This window comes from Eulemur rufifrons, chromosome 1 (assembly GCF_041146395.1).
Source record: "Eulemur rufifrons isolate Redbay chromosome 1, OSU_ERuf_1, whole genome shotgun sequence".
NCBI classification, from domain to species: Eukaryota; Metazoa; Chordata; class Mammalia; order Primates; family Lemuridae; genus Eulemur; species Eulemur rufifrons.
The window spans coordinates 17,235,849-17,256,763 of NC_090983.1; the positions used below are offsets into that span (position 1 = coordinate 17,235,849).

At 52.8% G+C, this 20,915-nt stretch overlaps 1 protein-coding gene across 1 annotated transcript; it reads left to right on the forward strand.

The window, feature by feature from the left end:
* Positions 1-13,319: 13,319 nt before the first annotated feature.
* Positions 13,320-19,939, forward strand: IHH (Indian hedgehog signaling molecule). Its single transcript, XM_069466941.1, has 3 exons — positions 13,320-14,086; positions 16,519-16,780; positions 18,515-19,939. The coding sequence occupies exons 1-3, from the start codon at positions 13,775-13,777 to the stop codon at positions 19,171-19,173; spliced, it is 1,233 nt and encodes a 410-aa protein (XP_069323042.1). The 5' UTR covers positions 13,320-13,774; the 3' UTR covers positions 19,174-19,939.
* The last annotated feature ends 976 nt before the right edge of the window (positions 19,940-20,915 follow it).

Below are 20,915 nucleotides of genomic sequence, written 5' to 3' on the forward strand. Positions count from 1 at the left end.
ACAGAAACATCTCTAAAACAGGGTTACACAGTCAGAATTCACTATAAGGGCAAGAGAACTGAAGTTCATGTTGACAGGACACCTGAATGAGGACTGTTAACCAAGGGAAGCTTGGCTCCAACACACTGGGCATTGGCCTTCCCTATTCAAGCGGAATCCAGTCTCTGAGAATCTCATACCCTCCTCTCTTTTGGTGGAGGTTCTCTGGACCCAAGACCCTGCTATGGACTTTAGGCAGGTCAGCAAAAAGGCACGACATGCTCAGGAAGCCATGGCTATCTTTCTCAAGAGTCTCTAACCAGTCCCAGACGCTCCTCAGAGACCCACTTCTCTCTTTAGTGTGGAATAAAAAGCACTCACACTCCCCTGCCTTTGAGATCACTTATTCTGTGAAACTCATAACCCACCTCACTTCACTGGGCTCCACCTCACTGTTATCTCTGGATGAGTCTGTGCCCTCAGTCCAATGCTTCGGATTCTTCTTAAACTTCTTTGCTGAGGCCTAAGCTAAGCCTCCATTCAGAAATTTTGGTCTCAAGAGCTCTCTTCATGGTGGGCACAAGACAGAGTAGTGACTGCTGTTCTCCTATGCCAGACTTGGATATGTTTTTCTGTTTGTTTCCAAGGCGTAGACAACAGGTTAAACCACAGTGTGGGATGAAATTACAAAGAGCTTCAAGCACTAGGGCCGACGTAGGTTCCCGCTGGAGTGGGAGAGGAAGGAATTTTTACTTTCTTGTTCTCCACTCCACTTCAAATAACAGGTAACTAGAAGAACTAGGAAAGATAGGAAAAGATGACAGGAACAGGAAATGGCCACAGGAGTTCCCAGGGACAACAGAACGGGCCTCTAGAACTAATAGTGCCGAACAGGAAAAAATGCACAGGCTGCGGGGGGTTGGCAGGATCTTAGACAGGAGCGTCGACTCTGTGTCACCCCAGGATTGGCAGCGTCCCTTGACCTTCTCTGCTAGGTTTTCCTCTGTAGGGAAGACCATCTGAAACTTGACACTGTGTGGAGACAGGAACAAAAATAGAACTCATTCATGGGGAACCATTAGGTAGGGGAAGGGGTCAGGAGCATAATACAGAGACGCTCTCTGGTTTACTTACTTTGGATGGTCAGATGCCTCCGCATTCATACGTCTTCTCTAGCTGTGGGACTGGTGTTTCTGTCCTGATGTCAAGTCACGGGGAGGGGATGATCAAACAATAATAAAATAATTATTATAATAAGAACAACAATAATAAACAACTAATGTTTATTGAGTAGTTAATGTATACCAGCTACTCTAATATGCACCTGACATTGAATCCTCACAACCTTGTTTCAGGAAGACACTGCTAACCCAGTAGGAAATTGAGTCTTAAAGTGATTAAGTGACTTATCGAAGGTAATAAGTGACAGCCAGAATTTGAACCCAGACAGCATTATTATATACATTGATGAAGACATTTCCCAGAAGGATGTCAGGTCTTTCTTTCCAGTCTTCCACTGTAACCGTCATTATCCTATGCTCCTGCCTCCTTTTATTTGGATGCTGTAATCCCTATGGGCTCTTCAAGGCACGATCCCTTGAAGACTCCAGGACTGACCCCCATGTCTTTCCCTGGTAGTAGAGTCTGAAAGCTCACACCCAGTTGCTGCTGATAACTTTTCTTCACCACTAGACCACAGTCCCCCAGGGTGTGCCCTGTGGTCCTGATGGTCATCAAAGTGACTTGGGAACTGTGTAAAAGCAATCTGTCAGCTGGCTCGCTTTCTGCTTTAGTTTCTTTTCAGCCAATTTAGGTAGCCAGATTTCAGTGTCCACAGGGCGTGAGACGGTATGGAAAATGGAAAGGCCGCCCCAGCAAGCTTGGAGAGAAAATGGGTTCTTCACCCTGGATACTCCCTGTGCTCTCAGAGCACAGCCTCAAGAGCAGGCACTTTTAATCATAGGGGACCCAGGGGCCTGTGAATCCCCTAAAATTGTAGGTAAAACCTTAGAAGCATAACTTTGTTCATGTTCTCAAAAGAATGTGTGACTTTTTAAAAAGGTTCAGCGTACACCTAGGAACCTTCCCACCACTGCCCCCTTTATTCCCAAGGCTCGCTGCCTCCACCGGGGTTTAGCTTAAATAGGTCCTTGGAGAAACACTGCTGCCAGAGGCCCTGACTCAGGCATTCTTGCCCTGAAGCCCTTACCCCCAAAGCTAGGGGTGGTGGTTGAGAATCATTCATCCCAAGGCAACTCCAGGGAAATCCCTGCTTTGACAAATTGGCCTAGCCAGGCTGTATTCCAGCCCTGCCCCCTGGCTTGGGCCCCTCCCTGAGGCCCCCAGCCTGGCCCAACCCCCACTCCACATGCACATAAAAGGGTCGAATTCTCGTGGCTGCTCCATAAATTTTATTCCGTAAATATTAGTTTTCCCTGTGTTTAATAAAGCAGTGGCCCACCTCCCCGCCTACCCGCCCGCTCCCCGGGGCCGGGGCTGGGGCCAGGGGCTGGCTGGTGGGAGAAGGGACTCTTTCAATTGCTTTGGAGTATTTTTAGAAAAAAAAATAATATAAGGTGGTTTACACGAGCAAGCCAGCAAACCAGGAGCAGGACTTGGGACCTCGAGGAAGTTCCTGCAGGAATTTGACCTAAAAAGTAGAGAAATAGCGCCACCTAGGTTGCAAGGCCTACTTGGCCTTGCTGGCTGGTCCCCCCACAGTCAGCTAGAACAGGCACACTTCGCTGGGAGAGCAAGCCCCATCCCTTTGCACTCTACCTGAGGAGCACCTCCTTTTCTCATGCCTCCCTGGGGGCTCTCCCAGCAACCCTTAAAAGCAGAGCCCAAGCCCGGTCCTGGAAAATCCCACCAGGGTCATTCTCTTCTCCTGTCACCAGGCAGCCAGTCTCCCAGATCAAGGAGTTTCCAAAGGATAGTAAAGTTATCAAGAAGGGAGGAAGAAACTGTCTAGTCTCCATCTTCCCCTGAGTTCCGAGGAGCTAGCCCTGGAAGTCCTGGGGTGTACGGTGGCAAAGGGTGAGACCCGTGCCCCTGTGCTCTGGACTGGGCAAGTGTCCCCCGCTCCGACTGGGATCCTTCCGTAGGCCCGGGGCAGGGCAGCTCCAGTCAGCACTGCGGGGAGGAGAGATGCTCGCATCTCCTGAGTACTCAGCCCTACTGCTGCTTGTTTTTGTCCTGTGGGACGTTTGGACTCCCTTTTCTTTCCTTCCTGGTCACTTAAACCTCCCATTTTCCCAAGGCTTTACCCCCTCCTTAGCCCAGGTCTGTTGGGAGATAAGCAGGAGCCCCAGTGTCCCCTCTGCACAGAGATGGCGGGAGGAGTGGGGGATGGAAAAGGCTGTGCCTCTCCTCCTGGTTCTGGGTTTGGTCTCATTCCTGACATTGTCACCAGAGGCATTTTCTTCTCTCCACTTACTCTGTTCCTCATTTTCTCCTACTTGCAAAACTAGGAAGATTTGCTCCAGAGAATGTAGGGGCAACCTAAATCCTCTCGATGGCCCTTCCTTGTGATACAGTAAGCTCATTTGATCTGTTCTGCTTTCCCCTCGCTGTTTGTGCTATTAATGTAGTCTGTACTGATAGGCATATTTCCTTCGTGTTTTTTGGTTTTCATCCTTTTATTAGATTATACTCTTTGAGAACAGGATCGGTTTTTAATCCTAAATCAGAAAATTTCACTGTGGTGGTATACTATTAAAGGGTACAACTTTGTTAACTGGGTTTTGATACAATCAGGTTATGTTTTTCTAAGCTCTGCTCTGAAGTCGTTCCTACCTTCTAATTTTCCTGAAGAAGAAACTTCAGGAGGAGTAAGTGACACACTGCAAGGAAGCCCCCACACTCAGAGCTCAAGAACCTGGTTCCTAGTCCCTGTTACTAACATCTGTAGATATGTGGGCTGGCAAAATTGTAATGGACTATACTAGGTCCTTAGGCACAGAGGGGGAGGCAGGAAGAGAAGGGAGCCGACACTTTGGAAGGAAGGGGGTTCCCTGGTTGCTGTGACCGCCCTGGAAGCTGCCACAGGATACTCTGGCCCAGGGGTCCTTGTTGCTCTGTTTCTTCCTTGTTCTCTTGGCCAGGGCCTCAGAAGATCCACCGTGAGGGGAAACATCTAGTGAGGGGAGGGTATGAGGTAGCTTGTCTGTGTGTGAGGGGAAGGGACCCTTCTTATTTGAGGCACTAGAAGTCCATCTTTCCTCTGTTACATCCCAGAACCTTTGGAGGAATACTTTCCTGTCTTTTGAGACTTTCTGTACAGTGCCCTTTTGTGTAGCCCCTCAGTTCTGGGGTCTCATTTCTCCACCCTGGCGCATGGGAAGTCATTGGGTAACACCAAAGTATTCTAGCAAAGGCTTAGTGGCCCTTTTGAGTTATTAAGTCCCACCCTCACTCAGTTTCTCTATCTGGAGCCCAGCAGATTTTGTTATCCTTCCACCCCCCAGGCCCCTTTGAATGAGTGCTAGCCTCCCAGCACCCAGCTCTCATGGGTTCTGGAGAATCTGGGCTAGCCTACCAGGGGAACCCGGAAGAGACACTGGAAGAACTCCAGGGTGTGGGGAGCACACAGCCATTGACTCACCTGGGAAGATTGTGCCAGGATTACTTGTCCTGCTGGGCCAAGGGCCAGTAGTTAAGGGAGCATGCAGTGCCACACTCTTCCTCCCTCCCCCCATTTTGGGGCCCAAAACAGTAGTGGGGTGCGAATTGGGAAGTAGAGTTTGGGGGCTGCTGAGAGTCCCTTCTGAAATCTGGGTGTTGTATTTACTTTTTCATATTGGCAGCTGGAAGGGGAAGCCCATCCCAGCTCAGCATTGTTGTCTAACATGGTTAATCAGATCCTATAATCCTGCTGTGGAAATATTGGGCCTCACTCAGAACAATAGAGACCAAGAATATTGTGGTTAAATTTCAACCAACTGCCTCCCTGGCCTGTTTGCCTAACCCCTACCCCCCTCTCCCGGGCCAGAGTCCTCCTAGCTTTATGGACCCCTGATAGGATCGAGGGCCAGTCAGAAATCGGTGATAGGAGAGGGGGGAATGGAGTAGGGGAAGGGTAATCCTCTTGACTAGCACTCCATCCTGCCTTTGCCTCCCACCTCAGGCCTTGAAGGGTGAGCAGGGGGCGGGGAGAAGGGTTGAAGCTGGGAGGGAAGCCCTGTAGGGTGTGAGTCTCGCTCAGGGGTCAAGAGCAGGACTGCTGGGAATCCTGGGTGGTAAGGAGCTTCCTTACCAAGACAGAAGAAGCCTAACACCACGTGAGAAGGAGAGACCGCCAGTTTCACTTCTTATTGCCACCTGGTGCTCCCAGGACACAATTGGTCCTATGTCACATATGGGAGGAGTGGGAAGGTACTCGTTGGCTGGTAATAAAGATTTTCTGTTTCGTTAGTAACCTAACAGCAATATCAATAATAACAGTGTGATGATATATGAAGGTGATACTGATGACCCAACTTGAGTGGTTTTCTGGTAGTGGTAATGTCCCATTGTGTTGCTCTCGGTAGTAGGTATGAATTAAATGTGGCAGGATAATTTACATAATTAGAGTAGCAGGTCAAAGGGAATAGATCATTTAAAAAGAAAAAGCTGGCCGGGCGCAGTGGCTCACGCCTGTAATCCTAGCACTCTGGGAGGCCGAGGCGGGTGGATCGCTGGAGGTCAGGAGTTCGAGACCAGCCTGAGCAAGAGTGAGACCCCCATCTCTACTAAAAATAGAAAGAAATTATATGGACAACTAAAATATATATATACAAAAAATTAGCCGGGCATGGTGGCGCATGCCTGTAGTCCCAGCTACTCGGGAGGCTGAGGCAGTAGGATCGCTTAAGCCCAGGAGTTTGAGGTTGCTGTGAGCTAGGCTGACGCCACGGCACTCACTCTAGCCCGGGCAACAGAGTGAGACTCTGTCTCAAAAAAAAAAAAGGAAAAGCTGTACAATGGTATTTTGAATTTAAAAAATGCAGTGTCTGGATTGTGCTAAAGGGAAAATTTAACACAGTGATATGTTCGGCAAAAGGCAGAGAAGGTTCCTCTTGCTCAGGCACTCTGCTTGTGACGTGGCTGACTTTGAGTTTGTATTATAATTGGCTGTCGTGCACCGGGGTGTGCTGGGCACAAGGTGTAGCCACACTGCTTTTGGAGATGTCACCAGTCAATGAGGTGAAGTGCAGTGAGGCCCCAGTACCAGCACTGTGGACTATTGAACGGTCAAAGTGTATGTGCATTTTTAGGATTTGAAGAATGAAAGTAGCAGAGCGGTGCCAAACGAAACTATTTACTTAATCTGTTCATATAGGGTGGGGGCGGAGCAACAGCAGAGAACACTTGAGGTCGTTTCTCACCTAGGGTGCTGCGCGATGATTCAGGGACTAGCATGGCTCCTGTGGGTCACTCATCAAAGCTATTCTGAAGCAGGGACTGCTTGGTGAGAGCTAAGCTTCCCACCAGAAGACATCTGGGAAACAGTTCCTGGCAGTGAGAATCTAAGATAAGAGGTGTGCATGCTTCTGGATGGGAATCTCAAAAATAACTTAATGGCAGTCATCAAATGGAATTGAAGCAGGGAGAGAAACTGGTATCAAAATGATCTAAAGATGATGGGAAACATTTCAACAGTTAAGCACCTTGGATAATTAATGGGAAGAACTCCACAGGAAGACAGAGCCTCATTGGAAGCTCCACAGAACAGGCCATTTACTGACCAGAAACCAGGATCTAGGAAGCCACTTGGTTGGTTAAACCTCATGTTGTTCATAGACTTGAATTGCAAATAGGAAAATCCAATTGGAAAACATTCCAGATCACTACAAAGGAATCAGAGGAATGGCACAGACTTGTAGGAAATGTGTTGGGAATGAGATAGAGAAGCCCATATTCAACAAGAAACAGGAAGCATTAAACAGGCATTAACTCAAGTCATGTATTTACTGAGTGCTTATTCGCTAGCATCCCCCCAACAGGGGCTTGCTTGCTGGATGGCTGCAAAGACATACTCCCTGTTTTCAATAAGCCTACAATCCAAAGTTGATATTTAAAGGATACAGTTAGAGTTTCCCTCCAGTTTTTCCAGGTGCATGAAGTAGAGCTATGACAATGTGTCTCTCTTTGTTTTTTAAGTTTAAAGAATCCTGTGTATAAATACTGTTTTGCTGCCTACGTTTACTTAACTATGTTGGGTCTGTATTCACATGTCAATAGATAGATCTCTTTAAAGGGTAAATTATCTTCACTCTGAGCTGTATAAAAAGTTTGAAAAACCCTCATGATCAGAAAGTAGAAGGTCAAGCTCACTCATTCCATCTCCCTGCCGCACGCCCCTCCTCAGCCCCCAGCTTTATCTTCTTCAGTCACAATGGTCTCCTTGCTATGTCTCTGACGTGCCAAGCCTTTGCTCTACACAGTTCTGTCTGCACAGAATGCTCTTCCCCTCGGTATCCACTTGATTGAAACCTTCACCTCTTGCAAGTCTTTGCCAAGATGACACCTTCTCAGTGAGACCTGTACTGGCCATTCTACTTAATGGAGCAACCTGCCTTCTGACCTTGCATCCTCCTCCCCCAACAAGCTGGTTGCACCCCCAATTCTTTCACCCTATTTTATGTGTTTTGCTCGTAGTCCTTCCTTATTACCTTCTGACACATTATTATTATTACAGATGGTCCCCAATGTACGCTGGTTTGACTTTTGATTTTTTTTTTTTTTTGAGGCAGAGTCTCACTCTGTTGCCCAGGCTAGAGTGCCACGGCATCAGCCTAGCTCACAGCAACCTCAAACTACTGGGCTTAAGCAATCCTTCTGCCTCAGCCTCCCGAGTAGCTGGGACTACAGGCCTGCACCACCATGCCAGGCTAATTGTTTTCTATATATATTTTTAGCTGTCCAGATAATTTCTTTCTATTTTTCAGTAGAGACAGGGTCTCGCTCTTGCTCAGGCTGGTCTCGAACTCCTAACCTTGAGCGATCCTCCCAGAGTGCTAGGATTACAGGTGTGAGCGACCGCGCCTGGCCGGATGAGCTTCTTACCTATGAGATGGAAAGGGAACAGAACCCAGGACTTCTTGGGAAAAAGGGAAAAAAATGCAACATCCAGACACCTAGTTAGGGGGTGGCATGTCAGCAGAGTCACTTGAGTATTAAAAGAGTGGTACCCACCCTTACTGAATAGTCACTGAACTAGCATTTGCCAAAGTTTTCTATTAAGCAACTAATTTCTTACCAAATAGAGACACTAAGGTAGAAATAAAGCTCACTAGTTAGTAAACATGTTATAATCTTATATATAGAAATATATTTATATGTATGTCTTTCTATCCACAAATGCCTTTCTGTAAGATGAGAGTTTCCCACAATCTTTAGTCCCTGACTTGAGGGGAAAACACTCATTGTAACTAATTCTGCTGCCTTTCCCTAACTTTTCAAAGTCATCAAAGCAAGGTCTTTAGTGCCTGACTCTCTCTGAAGTACCTTGTAATGAGCTTATTGTTTGGGCAAAGGCAACTTGACATCCCCATTTCTAATCAATAGCTAGCTTTCAAAGCATTGTTAATTTTGAGTGGCTCTAATTGGATCTCCAGTTGTGTTCTGGACTGATCAGAGGTTTGAAAAACAGGCATGCTTTCATTTCTGCATATGGGCCAAATTCGGAGTTGCTAACCTCTTCAAAAAATCAACAATAGAAGTCCGAGTGATCCCAACCAGTTGGGGAAATGGTCAGTCAAATAAAGAATGAAGTCTTAAAAGCCGAAAAAAAAAGGTAAGAACTCCTGAAAGAGGAAAAACAGTTCCTTAGATTTAGAAGAGAAAATTATTGACTTGAACAGAGGTCAACAACCCAGCTTGCCTGCCCTAGGAGTCACTCACTAAGAAACTGTGTTATGGCGTCAAACAGGCTTGGATTCCGACTCCCACTCCCTCACATGCAAGCTCTGAACCTCAGTTTCCTCACTGGTAAAATTAAGATAATGGTGTCAATTTCATGAGGTTTTGGTGAAGGTTTTGTGAGATGATATTAGAGTTTCCGCCCTTGCCTAGATCATCTAACTTGGCTCTTCATCATTACTAGGGCCACAATCTTGCTTGTGCCAGTCCCCCTCCCTGACTATCCTCTTCATTCCTGTTAGCCATTCCCTTCCTTCCTTCAGAACTGATTTCATCCAAGAGGTCTAACCCTAGGCTAATTGTTTCTTAATTCCATATTCTCCTAGACCAAATTCATCTTATCTGTTGACCTATCTAGTTTATAGTGCATTATTCTGTACTCACTTATGAGTGGCATTTGTGGTTTGTAATTGCCATTTACTTTCATGATTTATCTTTAAGGTTAAATAGTAAATTCCTTGAGGACAACTGTATTGTCTACTTTTCTGTTTGCATTCTCTATCCTATGTGCCTATACACTACCGTGTCAAGGTAGATGCTTTCTAATGGAAGGAGGTAGGGCCTTCTAATCACCACTGCTGTCTTGGGACACACACACAGGAGCATCTTGCTATCTTCTCCCTGGACAGGTAATGGGAATCAGAGAACAACTGCTACCCCTAAGCAAACCTAGCAGAGGTTAAAAGTGAATTATACTAACATTTGTACTTTACAGCTTGTATTTTTAAACCCTCTCTACCAACCCTATGAGATAGGTGATATTATTTTCATTTTATAGATGAGAAAACTGAAGCTGAGAGAAGTCAAGTGACTTGCCCAAAGTCACACAGGTAGAAGGTAGCAAAGACAGTATTCAGGCACGAGTCTGCCACCTCCAGGCCTAGTAGTGTTCTTTCTACTGAGCCAGGGCTGCTTGCACTGAGTCACTGGAGGACATTTGACTAACTGCGTTCCTGAAACTTGTCTGGTTGTGGCTCAGCACCCTTGGATTTAGAGCTGGATTGATCTGGTCAAGTGGCAGGATTAGGAGGAAAAAGACTAGTTGACTATAAAAGAATGGATCTAGGCAGTAGGTATGTGTGTGTGAATATATATATGCTATATGTTCACATATAGATGAATATACTTATATACTGTAAGTTTTCTATATTTGTACTATAGTGTTAAATTGAGATATATGAAAAATACTAACACGGTAGTCTACTAAACAGATGTTTAAATTATGAGGTTCTATGGTGTATTTTTCTCTGTTTCCAATATATTTTTCCAGCTTTCACTTTTCTAAACAAAAATTTAATCATATTAGCCAAAAGCAATAAATTTGTTCTCTTCAAAACAGAGCTGGCTGAGGGGAAGAAGAGATATAAAGGGAAGAGAAGAAAGTGATTTTTATCAACAGGCCCAGGTCTTGGATTCGAAGTGCCTTGATGAGGCTTTGTCACTGCAGCTTGCTCTTAATGATGGGGTCAAGAGATGGCCCAGGCCATTGAGGCCTCCAGAATGGCACATGGCCACTCTCCAGTTTTACTGCTGGCAGAGCTTGGCAATGACCAGAAAAAGAGCCAGGTTTTGTTTAATAGGTCTAGGGGACTGGCCCAATTCAAAAGTCACTCTACATCTACCAAACAGCTAAGAACATAAGCAGCCAAGAAATGACCAAGGCACTTAGGCCCAGCTGGGATTCAAAGTCTCCAGGTCACTGCTATAGAAACCGTGGTGCTTCTAATCTCTGCCCTCTTGTGTCCCTTCCTCCCCTGAAGGAGATTGGACTGATGGCAATCAAAGTTTGAGATTCAGATCTTGAAGCACCATTGTGTCCTGAGAAAAGAGTATAGTTTTGGAGTAGAGAAGCTCTGGGTTCAAATTTTAGCTGTGGGACCACAGGCAACTTACTTTACTTCCAGAGCTTGGAGTTGTAGATTTGTACAATGAGAAGAATAATTGCAGTGCACAGAGGGTTATTGTGGAGATTTTACTTATTGTGTAAAGCATCTGGCACAGAGAAAAGGCTTGATACATGCTAGTCTCCATGTGCCTCTTCCAGTACACATCCAGTACACGCTGCTCCGAAGTTATCCTGGCAGAGGAGGGTCTAGTCTTGGTGAAGCCTAGTGTCAGCCAACGAGGCAGCCGCGCAGAGGCACACCTGATGCCAAGCTAGAGCAGTCCTTCCAGCACATGCACTTCCTGTTTCACGCCCATCAGATCTTTAGCACATTTGTATCCAATAGGAAAAGAGTCACAGTTAAGAGAGGAGAAATGAGAGGATGAATGGCAAAATTAATAAAATGGCTATAAATTAGCAACCTCTGAGAGAACTTGTCTTTCACTTGGAGAAAAGAAGATTGAAAGTGAATTTAACAACTCTTCAAGACCATGCCTATTGGTTAATAAGCAGATAATAGCCCGAATCACTAAGGCCAAAGAATGAGGAAAGGGGTTGAATTTGCATTAGAGAGGGAGGGAGAAAGATTGAACTTAAGGCAAATTTCTCTAGAAGATTATTATTAAACACTGGGCTAGGTGACCTCGGAAGCCTATGGGCTTTCCTCTTTTGGAGCTGTGTAATAATAGAGAGCCTTGTTAGTCCAGTCTGGAAGAGGTACTGACCCTGCCCCAGAAATCTGAGGTAGGAGGAACAGCAGGGAAAGGGGATGGAGAATATTGCGGGGATAGTTCTTGAGCCCTGGAAAGTACAAGTTAAAGCACTTGGAAAGTTTTCAAGAAAAAGAAGCAGCATTAACCTATGACTAAGAAACAGAATCTGAATGCTAATGTAAGAAAGAACATGGGGGGTGGGGAGGAAGTCCGGACAAAGGGGAGAAAAGGAGGCAATCCTTTTGTTTCCAAGTCACAGGCACCACTCCACTCCAGGTGGACCCATCCTAAATTTCCTTCTGTGGGCCTCGTTTCCTTTTCTGTACTATCAAGTGCTTGGATTAAACACTCTCTTTGAGTCCCTTCTAATCCTGAATTTGTGTTCACAAAACTGATCCAGAGAGTGTAAGTAAATCTGTGAAAAGCTCCCTCAGCCCCAAACACAGGTGGTGCTAACGGATGAGTCCTGCACAGAGAGGGGGGCTGATGCATCTGCACCAGTGAAGCCTGGGGCTGGGTCAGCCCCATGGACTTCAGTCACTGCTGCTTGGCCATGGCCAAGTTGCTTATCTTCTCTGAACTCCAGTATTTTCATTTGTAAAATGTGGGTAGTAATAGCTCATTTGGCCGTTGAGTTTAAATTAGATAATGCAAATAGAACACTTAGTAAGATAACATCCAATAGCTCCCATGTGTCAGGCACGTAAGTACCAATAAAATGGTACCTACTGTATTAACATTATTGTAATAATGAGAATCTTTAAGACTTTTATTTTCTCATCGTTTTATTTCTACCCTTATTGACTTTGTAGAATATATTGCAACCAAATCATATAGTCTGGTGCTGTGGTGGTGATGTTTTCTGTTTTCAACACATTTGCCTTTTCTTGTTTTGGCAGAATGGATCCTAAAATCATTCAGCTTTCCTGAATGTCATGTTAAAATACATAACCCATGTTCACTTCTCTGACTACCTCTACATATTCTCTGCCCTTTTAAATTTGTAATGTAGATCTCAGAGAGCAATTATGTAGCAGTGCGGGTGGCTATGAATCGTTTGGACATTCTTTGCAAGCTCTTGTTGTTGAGATCTTCGCTGCCTCTCTTTAACATGGCCAGTGGGGTTTCCTCCGTGTTCTGTAGATGTCACCATTTTAGCAGCTCTTCTCTGCATCTTGGCCTCTCCCTTTGCCACTTGATGTTGTTTGTTTTAACAGTGTTTCAGATTCAACCCCCCTATTTGACTCTTCCTTTTGGGGAGCTGCACTCCCCACCCCGTTTCACACCCAGCAGGCTCAGGCGGTGGGATGTGCACCGCGTTGGTACAGAACCCAGCTCCACCAGGCGGAGAGGGCGCGTTGCCTGGGCTAGGGTCCGGCGCCAGGTTATGAGCGGCCTCCTGCCTTTTGGGTTTGCTTCCTCGCAGGGGACACCGTAGGCGGCTGTGCGGTCCGGCCACTACCCCCCGCCCCTCGCGTCCGGCCGCGCCGTGGGTTGCGGTCTCCGTGGGGGTGGCAGCTCCTCTCCGGGAGGTTTGCGCCTGGCGGGGCACCCCAGAGCCGCGAGGAGCCGGTAGGCGAGGCCAGGGCGGGGTGGGGCGCGTTCGGGCGGGGAGGGCAAACTCAGGCAGTGCAGGGGGCGCAGAGGGCAGCGGGCGGGCGGACGCGCGGCCGTGGAGCGAGCGGGACGAGGGCTGGCTAGTGCCGGGGCCGCCCGCCCGAGGGGGAGGAGGCTGTGCTGCCCTTTCTGCAGGTTCGCTGTCGAGCGCACAGGAGGCAGGGACATGGGTAGGGTGCGGTCTGCGCGGGGCCCGAGCCCGGATCTCTTCCATTTCCCCTCTCACTCGGCCCCGGGCTGCGCCGCAGACGGCAGCAGCTCCCGCTCCGCCCGAGCCGCCTGACCGCCGGGCCGGGGTGCTAACCGCGGGGCCCTGCAGCCCGCCGGCCCGGCCAGCCCAGCCCAGCCCGGCGGCCCGCAGCCCCGCCGCCCGCCGCCCCCCGCCGCCGCCGCGTTGCCAAAACAAACGGGCCGGCCTATTTATTGGCGGCCGGCGAGCCCGGCAGCTCAGAGTCGAGGCGCCGAGGGGGACAGCGCGCCGCCACCAGCCAGGGCCCCAGGCCCCCGCCCCGCACCTGAGTCCCGCCGGCCCTGCGCCGCGCCGCGCCGCCCATGGCGCCCCCGCCTGGAGCCCCCCAGAGCCACCCGGACGCCTGATTCCCTGCAGCGCTCCCGTCGACCCGCCCACCCATCAGCCCACCAGGCGCCCTCGCCCGCCGCTCTCCCGGGCTCCCTGGCCATGTCTCCCGCCCGGCTCCGGCCCCGACTGCGGTTCTGCCTGCTCCTGCTGCTGCTGGTGGTGCCGGCGGCACGGGCTTGCGGGCCGGGTCGGGTGGTGGGCAGCCGCCGGCGGCCGCCGCGCAAACTCGTGCCGCTCGCCTACAAGCAGTTCAGCCCCAACGTGCCCGAGAAGACCCTGGGCGCCAGCGGGCGCTATGAAGGCAAGATCGCGCGCAGCTCCGAGCGCTTCAAGGAACTCACCCCCAACTACAATCCTGACATCATCTTCAAAGACGAGGAGAACACAGGCGCCGACCGCCTCATGACCCAGGTGAGCGCGATCCGCTCTCCCAGCGCGCTGCCGCCGAAGCACCGGCACCTGCCCGGCCCTACCCGCCCCCCAGCACCTTTTCTGGACTGCCTGGCACGCCCTCTGGCACCTGCCCCTCTCGCCAAGCCCGGCTGCCTCGTGCCCAAGATGGGCCGGCTAGGGGTCCCGGCGGCAGTGTCGGCATCCCCGAGCCCGCCGGAGATTGCGAGAAGAGCTTCCCGCTGCCAAGCCACAGCCCAGCAGGTTGGCGGCGGCCCCTCTGCCCCAGAGTGCTGGCAGCTCAGGCCAGACACGGCACCCGGAGGTACCGCGATCTGGCCGCCTCCTTTGCCTTCGGGACCCACGCAGTCCCTCCTGGCCTAAACTGCACAGCTGTGCCCCCTTCATTTTGAAGCCATTCTGCACGCCTGAGGCGAAGCAGCTCTGGGCGCCCAGGGCCCCACGGCTTTTCCTACCCCGCTGCGCTCTTGGTTCCATGCGCTGCCCCCTCCTGGAGCAGTGTCCCGGCTGGGTCTCGGGTTAAGGAACGGCAAGGAAGCAAGGAAGAGCTGAGTAGGGAGGCGGAGGTGGGAAAGGGAACCCGCCGAGCGAGCCCACATGTCTGTCCAGAGAGCTGAGCGGCGCGGCTGTGGTTAAAGGGTGGGGTACCGGGGCCTTTGGGCTCTGGGACTGAGCTTAGGGGATCCCTGGACTTGGTGGAGGGGACAGGAAAGAGTGGAAGGGAGGGGCTGGGATGCCCAAGGAAGGCAGGGAGCAGGGCTGAAGCTAGTCTCTACAGGCTTGGAGCAGGACCCGCGCACTCCGCCCAAGGGTTGGGGCGCAAACTTCCTTCCCTGCAGCCGGGTCTTCGAGAGGAGAGACCTACGCCCCCTTCCACTGGGGTCTCCCGAGGCTTTCCCCACAAGCAGGCAGCTGGCTTTCTAGATCCTTGAGGAAGAGCAGCTAGACCGCGGCCCTCAGCATGCGCCCTGGCGCCGGGGCTGGCCGGCCGGTGTCGGGGCCGAAGGTTGGCTGGTGGCCGGGCCGGGCCGGGCGCCGAGGAATGCAGATAAGGATCCGGGCCACGGGCTGGGCAATCATTGACAGCGCACGCCCGGGCTCTGGACCCGAAGGGGGGGGCGGTGGGGGAGAGAGGGGCGGGGAGCCGGGCCGCGGGGAGGACATAGGTGGGGGGCCAGAAGCCTGGCGACAAGGGCCAGGAAGGAGAAGGCGGAGCTCCCTGCCCGCGCAGTGAGCGCCCCCAGCCATGCTGTGCCCCGGGAAGGACCGGCCCGGCTTTGGATTGCAGCCGCTCTTGGCTCCTGGGAGGCCGAGTCCAAGGGTCTATGGGGCCCGGGCTCCGCAGGTGGGGGTAGCTTGAGACATCAGCTGCCCACATTTGGCGGCGCCTAGTACCTCACAGTCAAGGACAGGTGGTAGGGCGCCTCCCCTGCAGGCCAAGGCCCCGGCCCCTGCTTCCCCTTCCCCCAGTCAGCTGCGTGGTCCCCTGGGCTCTCAGGACCCAGACACACCGGGAGGCAGCAATCATGGATGGTCCCTTTCCGTCCTTCCCCCAGGGCGCGGCTCTACCCCACCTCCACATGAGGATTGTGGAGCTGGCTCCCTGAGATCAGAAGCTCGGTTTCTCCCGTCCCTTCCGGTACAGGGACAGCCCACTGGCGCAGAGGTGCTGAGGGCTCTGGGATTGTCAACCAACCGCGCGCGCCTTGCGTCGCCCCCCATTCGGAGGGCCAGGGCACTAGCCTACTAGTTCCTGGCTGCCTTATCTAGGGTGCAGGTGCGGGTGCGTGCCGGTTTGGGATCATAAGAAGGACCCAGCAGAAACGCTCTGTGGCGCTGGAGGGATCCAAGCAGGCCTGGGATTCCCCTCCAACACACCCCTCCTCCCGACGCTGCCGGGGCGCTCTGCACCTGCCGCGCCTCCGGAGCCGGTCGTCCCGGGCCTCAGCCCTGAGGCTGCGGTGACACCTACTGGGCACCTCGAGCCTTGCACGCCTAGCAGGCCAGCCGCAGGCAGTCGGCTCCCGGGCCACCTCCTGCCTCAGGGCTTTGGTGAGACAGAGGGACCAGGCGCTCAAAAGGTTTAGCAAAATGCGGAGCCCTATGTGTGCAGGGACCGATACCCAGAGCTGGGGAGAGAGAGCACAGGAGGGAAGGGGATCACCCATCAGAGAAGGGCACCCCGAGGGTGTGCGCCTCCATGCTCCCTCCAGATTTGTGGCGCCACCATGCGGTCCCCATCCCTGGGAGCAGCTGTATGCTAGAATGGGAGGGAGCACATTAGGGCCCTCTGTTCCTAAGGGAAAGGGACAGCGCATCCTCCCGGTTTTCCAACTCCAGTGGCTGCAGTGGGAGAGTTCATGGGGAGGCAGCGCCTGCACTCGCACGGGAGCCGGCTCCTCGCCCTAATTTCGTGCACATTCCTCTCACAGCGCTGCAAGGACCGCCTGAACTCTCTGGCCATCTCGGTGATGAACCAGTGGCCCGGTGTGAAGCTGCGGGTGACCGAAGGCTGGGATGAGGACGGCCACCACTCGGAGGAGTCCTTGCACTATGAGGGCCGCGCAGTGGACATCACCACGTCGGACCGCGACCGCAATAAATATGGACTGCTGGCACGCTTGGCAGTAGAGGCTGGCTTCGACTGGGTGTATTACGAGTCGAAGGCCCACGTGCATTGCTCCGTCAAGTCCGGTGAGCCGCCGCCAGGGGGCTGGGCCCGGGGCCGGGGCCGCAGGGCGTGGGCAGGCGGCACAGTGCCCGCTGGGGCTGAAAAGGTGAAGAGGCCTGCCCAGGGATGGAGGCGGGGACCCCGGGGAAGAGGACGTCGGCGGCGTTCTCCGTGGCTGCACATGACCACCTGCTCATCCCACCCTGGGTAGTGCCATGGGGGAGCCTAGGGAGATAGGGCCCTGTCCCAGCCTGGCTGGGTGCTGACCTGGCAGTCCACAGTCCAGAACCTGCCACAGGAGGTGCAAGACAGACCAAGCTGGACAGATGGAGGAAGCCAGGCTGACAGACATGACTCCCACCCCGCCTGGTGCAGAACAAGGAGGGTGGTGGGGCAGGGGGCAGGGGCCAGGGGCCAGGGGCCAGGGTGTGTCCAGACACCAGCAGGGCTGATCAGGAGCCCAGAGGTTCAGAACCCACCACCCAGCTGCAGGTCAGGCCTCCCTGGGGCGCAGGCGTCCCCATCCTCTCCCCCCAGGGCCCTGAAGCTGGACATTTTGGGCCAAAGCCAAGCACAAGAGCCAGAATAAACAAAGTGGACTCAATAAAGTGGATTTTCCCAGATTGGCCGCCTTGTTGATCAGAAGTGGCAGGGACTGGGGCCTTGCCCCTCCCTCAAGTCTTGTCAGTGTCCCTGTTACCTACACTGAACCCAGCCATGGGTGCTTCGAATGGTTCCTGTGTGGGTCCCAGCCTGGCCCCACCTGGCTGTGGGCTGAGCCCTCCCACTGGCACCGTGTAGTTGTCCCACGCACAGACCCAGCACACTGAGCCCAGGCCCGCATTTTGGTATTCCTGATCCTCGCTGGGCTCCAGGGGTGAACCCACGGTGACCCACAGCCACAGCCTGACCCCTCCACTTAGCACGTTCCCTGCCACCTGTGTCCACCTCAAGACCCATCCACCCTGATTCTGCGAATACTGGCCCAGGACTGGCTCCCAGAGTGGCCACTTCCATTCCTTAGTCCTGACCCCCAAACACTGTTCCCCATCCTCCCTGCTGATGCCACTGTGTCCTGTCCCTGCACAAGGACCCAGCACATGAAGTGAAGATGATAACTGTGTCCTCCCCCCAATCCACCCCTGACCTGACTGCTCACTTGAGGCTGCCCCAGGGGTCTGTATTCGCCCCGTGGACTGGCTCTCCTCTCACTTCCATGGACTCAAAGGGCCAGCTCTGGCACAGAACTTGGGACCTCAGTCTGAGAGGGCCATGTTTTAGAAGCCGCTAAGCAAGGGGTGAGAAATACAGGACATCTAGACCCCAGAGGAGCTAAGCTGCTTCCCCTCTCCACGAGGCTGAAGCATTCCTGATGTCACATCACAGCCGACCACCGCCTGGCTCAGCTGAGCCCTGGCCTCTGACTTTTTCACAGCATTGTCAGGATGTGAACAGATCGGGGGCATCACCTGGGCTTCAGGAGGGTCCTTTTTCTCTCACCCACTGGGTCTTAGAGCACGAGTGTGCTCCTGGCATTGGCACAGGATTGGGCTGGGGAGAAGGGGGGAGGCGATCACACTGGGCTTGGGGGCGGGCTCAAGCCTGCATGGCAGGTGGAAGCCGGGCCAGCATTTGGTGATGGGGCCCTCTCTGGGAGCAAGAGGAGCTCTGGCTGGGCGGGCTGGCCAGGGAGGGACGCTGTGGCTAGAAGGCTCAGCTCTGCAGCAGTAACACCTTCATGTCCCTTCTTCCCACAGAGCACTCGGCCGCAGCCAAGACAGGTGGCTGCTTCCCTGCTGGAGCCCAGGTGCGCCTGGAGAGTGGGGCACGTGTGGCCTTGTCAGCCGTGCGGCCAGGAGACCGGGTGCTGGCCATGGGGGAGGACGGGAGCCCCACCTTCAGTGACGTGCTCATTTTCCTGGACCGAGAGCCCAACAAGCTGAGAGCCTTCCAGGTCATCGAGACGCAGGACCCCCCTCGCCGCCTGGCACTCACGCCCGCTCACCTGCTCTTTACGGCTGACAATCACACAGAGCCAGCAGCCCGCTTCCGGGCCACATTTGCCAGCCACGTGCAGCCTGGCCAGTATGTGCTGGTGGCCGGGGTGCCAGGCCTTCAGCCTGCGCGAGTGGCAGCCGTCTCCACGCACGTGGCCCTTGGGGCATATGCGCCACTCACGAGGCACGGGACTCTGGTGGTGGAGGACGTGGTGGCTTCCTGCTTTGCAGCCGTGGCTGACCACCAGCTGGCTCAGCTGGCCTTCTGGCCCCTTCGACTGTTTCACAGCTTGGCATGGGGCAGCTGGACCCCGGGAGAGGGTGTGCACTGGTACCCTCAGCTGCTCTACCGCCTGGGGCATCTCTTGCTAGAAGAGGGAAGCTTCCACCCACTGGGCATGTCTGGGGCAGGAAGCTGAAAGGACCCCACCATTGCCTTCCCAGAACTGCCATACTGAGTCCAGAGGCCTGCCAGCCAGGAGGGTGCTGGCCCTGGCAGGAACCTGAGCTGTGGGCACTGGTTCCTGCTATCTCCTCCGCCATGGAGATACACCATTGACACTTGACTGGGCAACACCAGTGTCCCGCACCCCCATCTTGGTGTAGTGATAGAGCTGCAAGCTGAGCTGGTGAGGGGTAGTGATCTGTCCTTCTGTCCTAGAGACCACAAGGCTGGCACGGAGGCTCCCAACCAGCCAACTCTCACTGCAGTTTTCACACGCTGCCTCCCCTGATGGAGAGGCCACTCCACCCGCCTTAGGCCCCATTAGGTGGGCTCGCACCTCAGACGATGCTGCTAGATTCCCTGGAAGCCAGCAGAGAGCTGGCTGGACTCAATGCTGCCCACAACCGAGAAGGCCACGGGGTGGGGCAGTGTCCTGGCCATCCTGAGGTATGACCTTCCTCCCGGCCACACTCCTCAAGACGCGCATCCAGAGACTGTTGCTGTCAGCAGGCAGAGTTCTGTGTTCCGGCCAATGTGACCCTAGGGCCTGGGACTGGGTGTCCTTGCCACCTCCACCCAGGCTAAGCTCCCTTTTCTGCTGAACCATGACCCCCACCTCCTCCTCCGTTCAGTCTCCCCCACCTTATTTATTGGCGCAGAGGGGGAATCCCATGAGAGAATTTGGGGGGGTGTTTTGGTCTTTTCTTCCTTTTGTAATAAAAATTATTTAAGTTGTTAGAGCCGTAGAGTCCGGGATGCTGAGGGGGGCAATGCACATAGTTTGGGAGCCACACATGTGTCTGTACGAGGCTTTGCTCCCTCCTCAGTGAGGCGCAACTCACCTTCCTCCAAGGGGGAAACCTCCAGAGCTCCCACTCTGCAGCCCGTTTCCCACCCAGGAGCTCTGCAAAGTCCCCACAGAGAGCTGTGCTCTGTGCTGGGCGGGGCCTTTGCATACTGACCACAAAGTTTGCCCTAAACATGGCTGGACCAGAGAGAGAACTGATGTAACTAGTCCGTGGTCACTTTCCTCATCTAGAACCATCTCAGTGTGCCCTTGGGCCTGGTTTCTAACTCTTCACTGTTGGTAATGGACTGCAGCCTGCAAAGATTCTGCAGAATTCCCGTTTGTCTGTGGCCTATTCTGACTTCTTGGACTGGTTAGAGATCCCCTAGCCTAGCACTTCTCAAACCTCACAGTCACCTGAGCAGGTTATTTAAAGATGATTCCTGGCCCCACTTCTGGGATTCTTTTATAGATCCAGCGAGGCCCAGGAACTTATTTTTACCAACACCCTAAACAGGGCAAATAGCCTATGGACTGCTTAGTCGAGAGAAGGCCCATTTTCTTGCCAAGACAGGATGACCCCCTTCTCTACTTTCTGTCAGTCCCTCCATCCCAAGGCAAGTTTTTTTTTTTTTTTTTTTTTTTGAGACAGAGTCTCACTCTGTTGCCTGGGCTAGAGTGAGTGCCATGGCGTCAGCCTAGCTCACAGCAACCTCAAACTCCTGGGCTCAAGCGATCCTCCTGTCTCAGCCTTCTGAGTAGCGAGGCTGAGTAGCTGGGATTACAGGCATGCGCCACCATGCCCGGCTAATTTTTTCTATATATATTTTTAGCTGTCCAGATCATTTCTTTCTATTTTTAGTAGAGACGGGGTCTTGCTCTTGCTCAGGCTGGTCTTGAACTCCTGACATTGAGCCATCCTCCCGCCT

Coding starts and splice junctions, on each gene's coding strand:
- IHH (XM_069466941.1), top strand. CDS start 13,775: ATGTCTCCCGCCCGGCTCCGGCCCCGACTGCGGTTCTGCCTGCTCCTG. Junction 14,087..16,518: donor CCGACCGCCTCATGACCCAG/GTGAGCGCGATC, acceptor TTCCTCTCACAG/CGCTGCAAGGACCGCCTGAA. Junction 16,781..18,514: donor GCATTGCTCCGTCAAGTCCG/GTGAGCCGCCGC, acceptor TTCTTCCCACAG/AGCACTCGGCCGCAGCCAAG.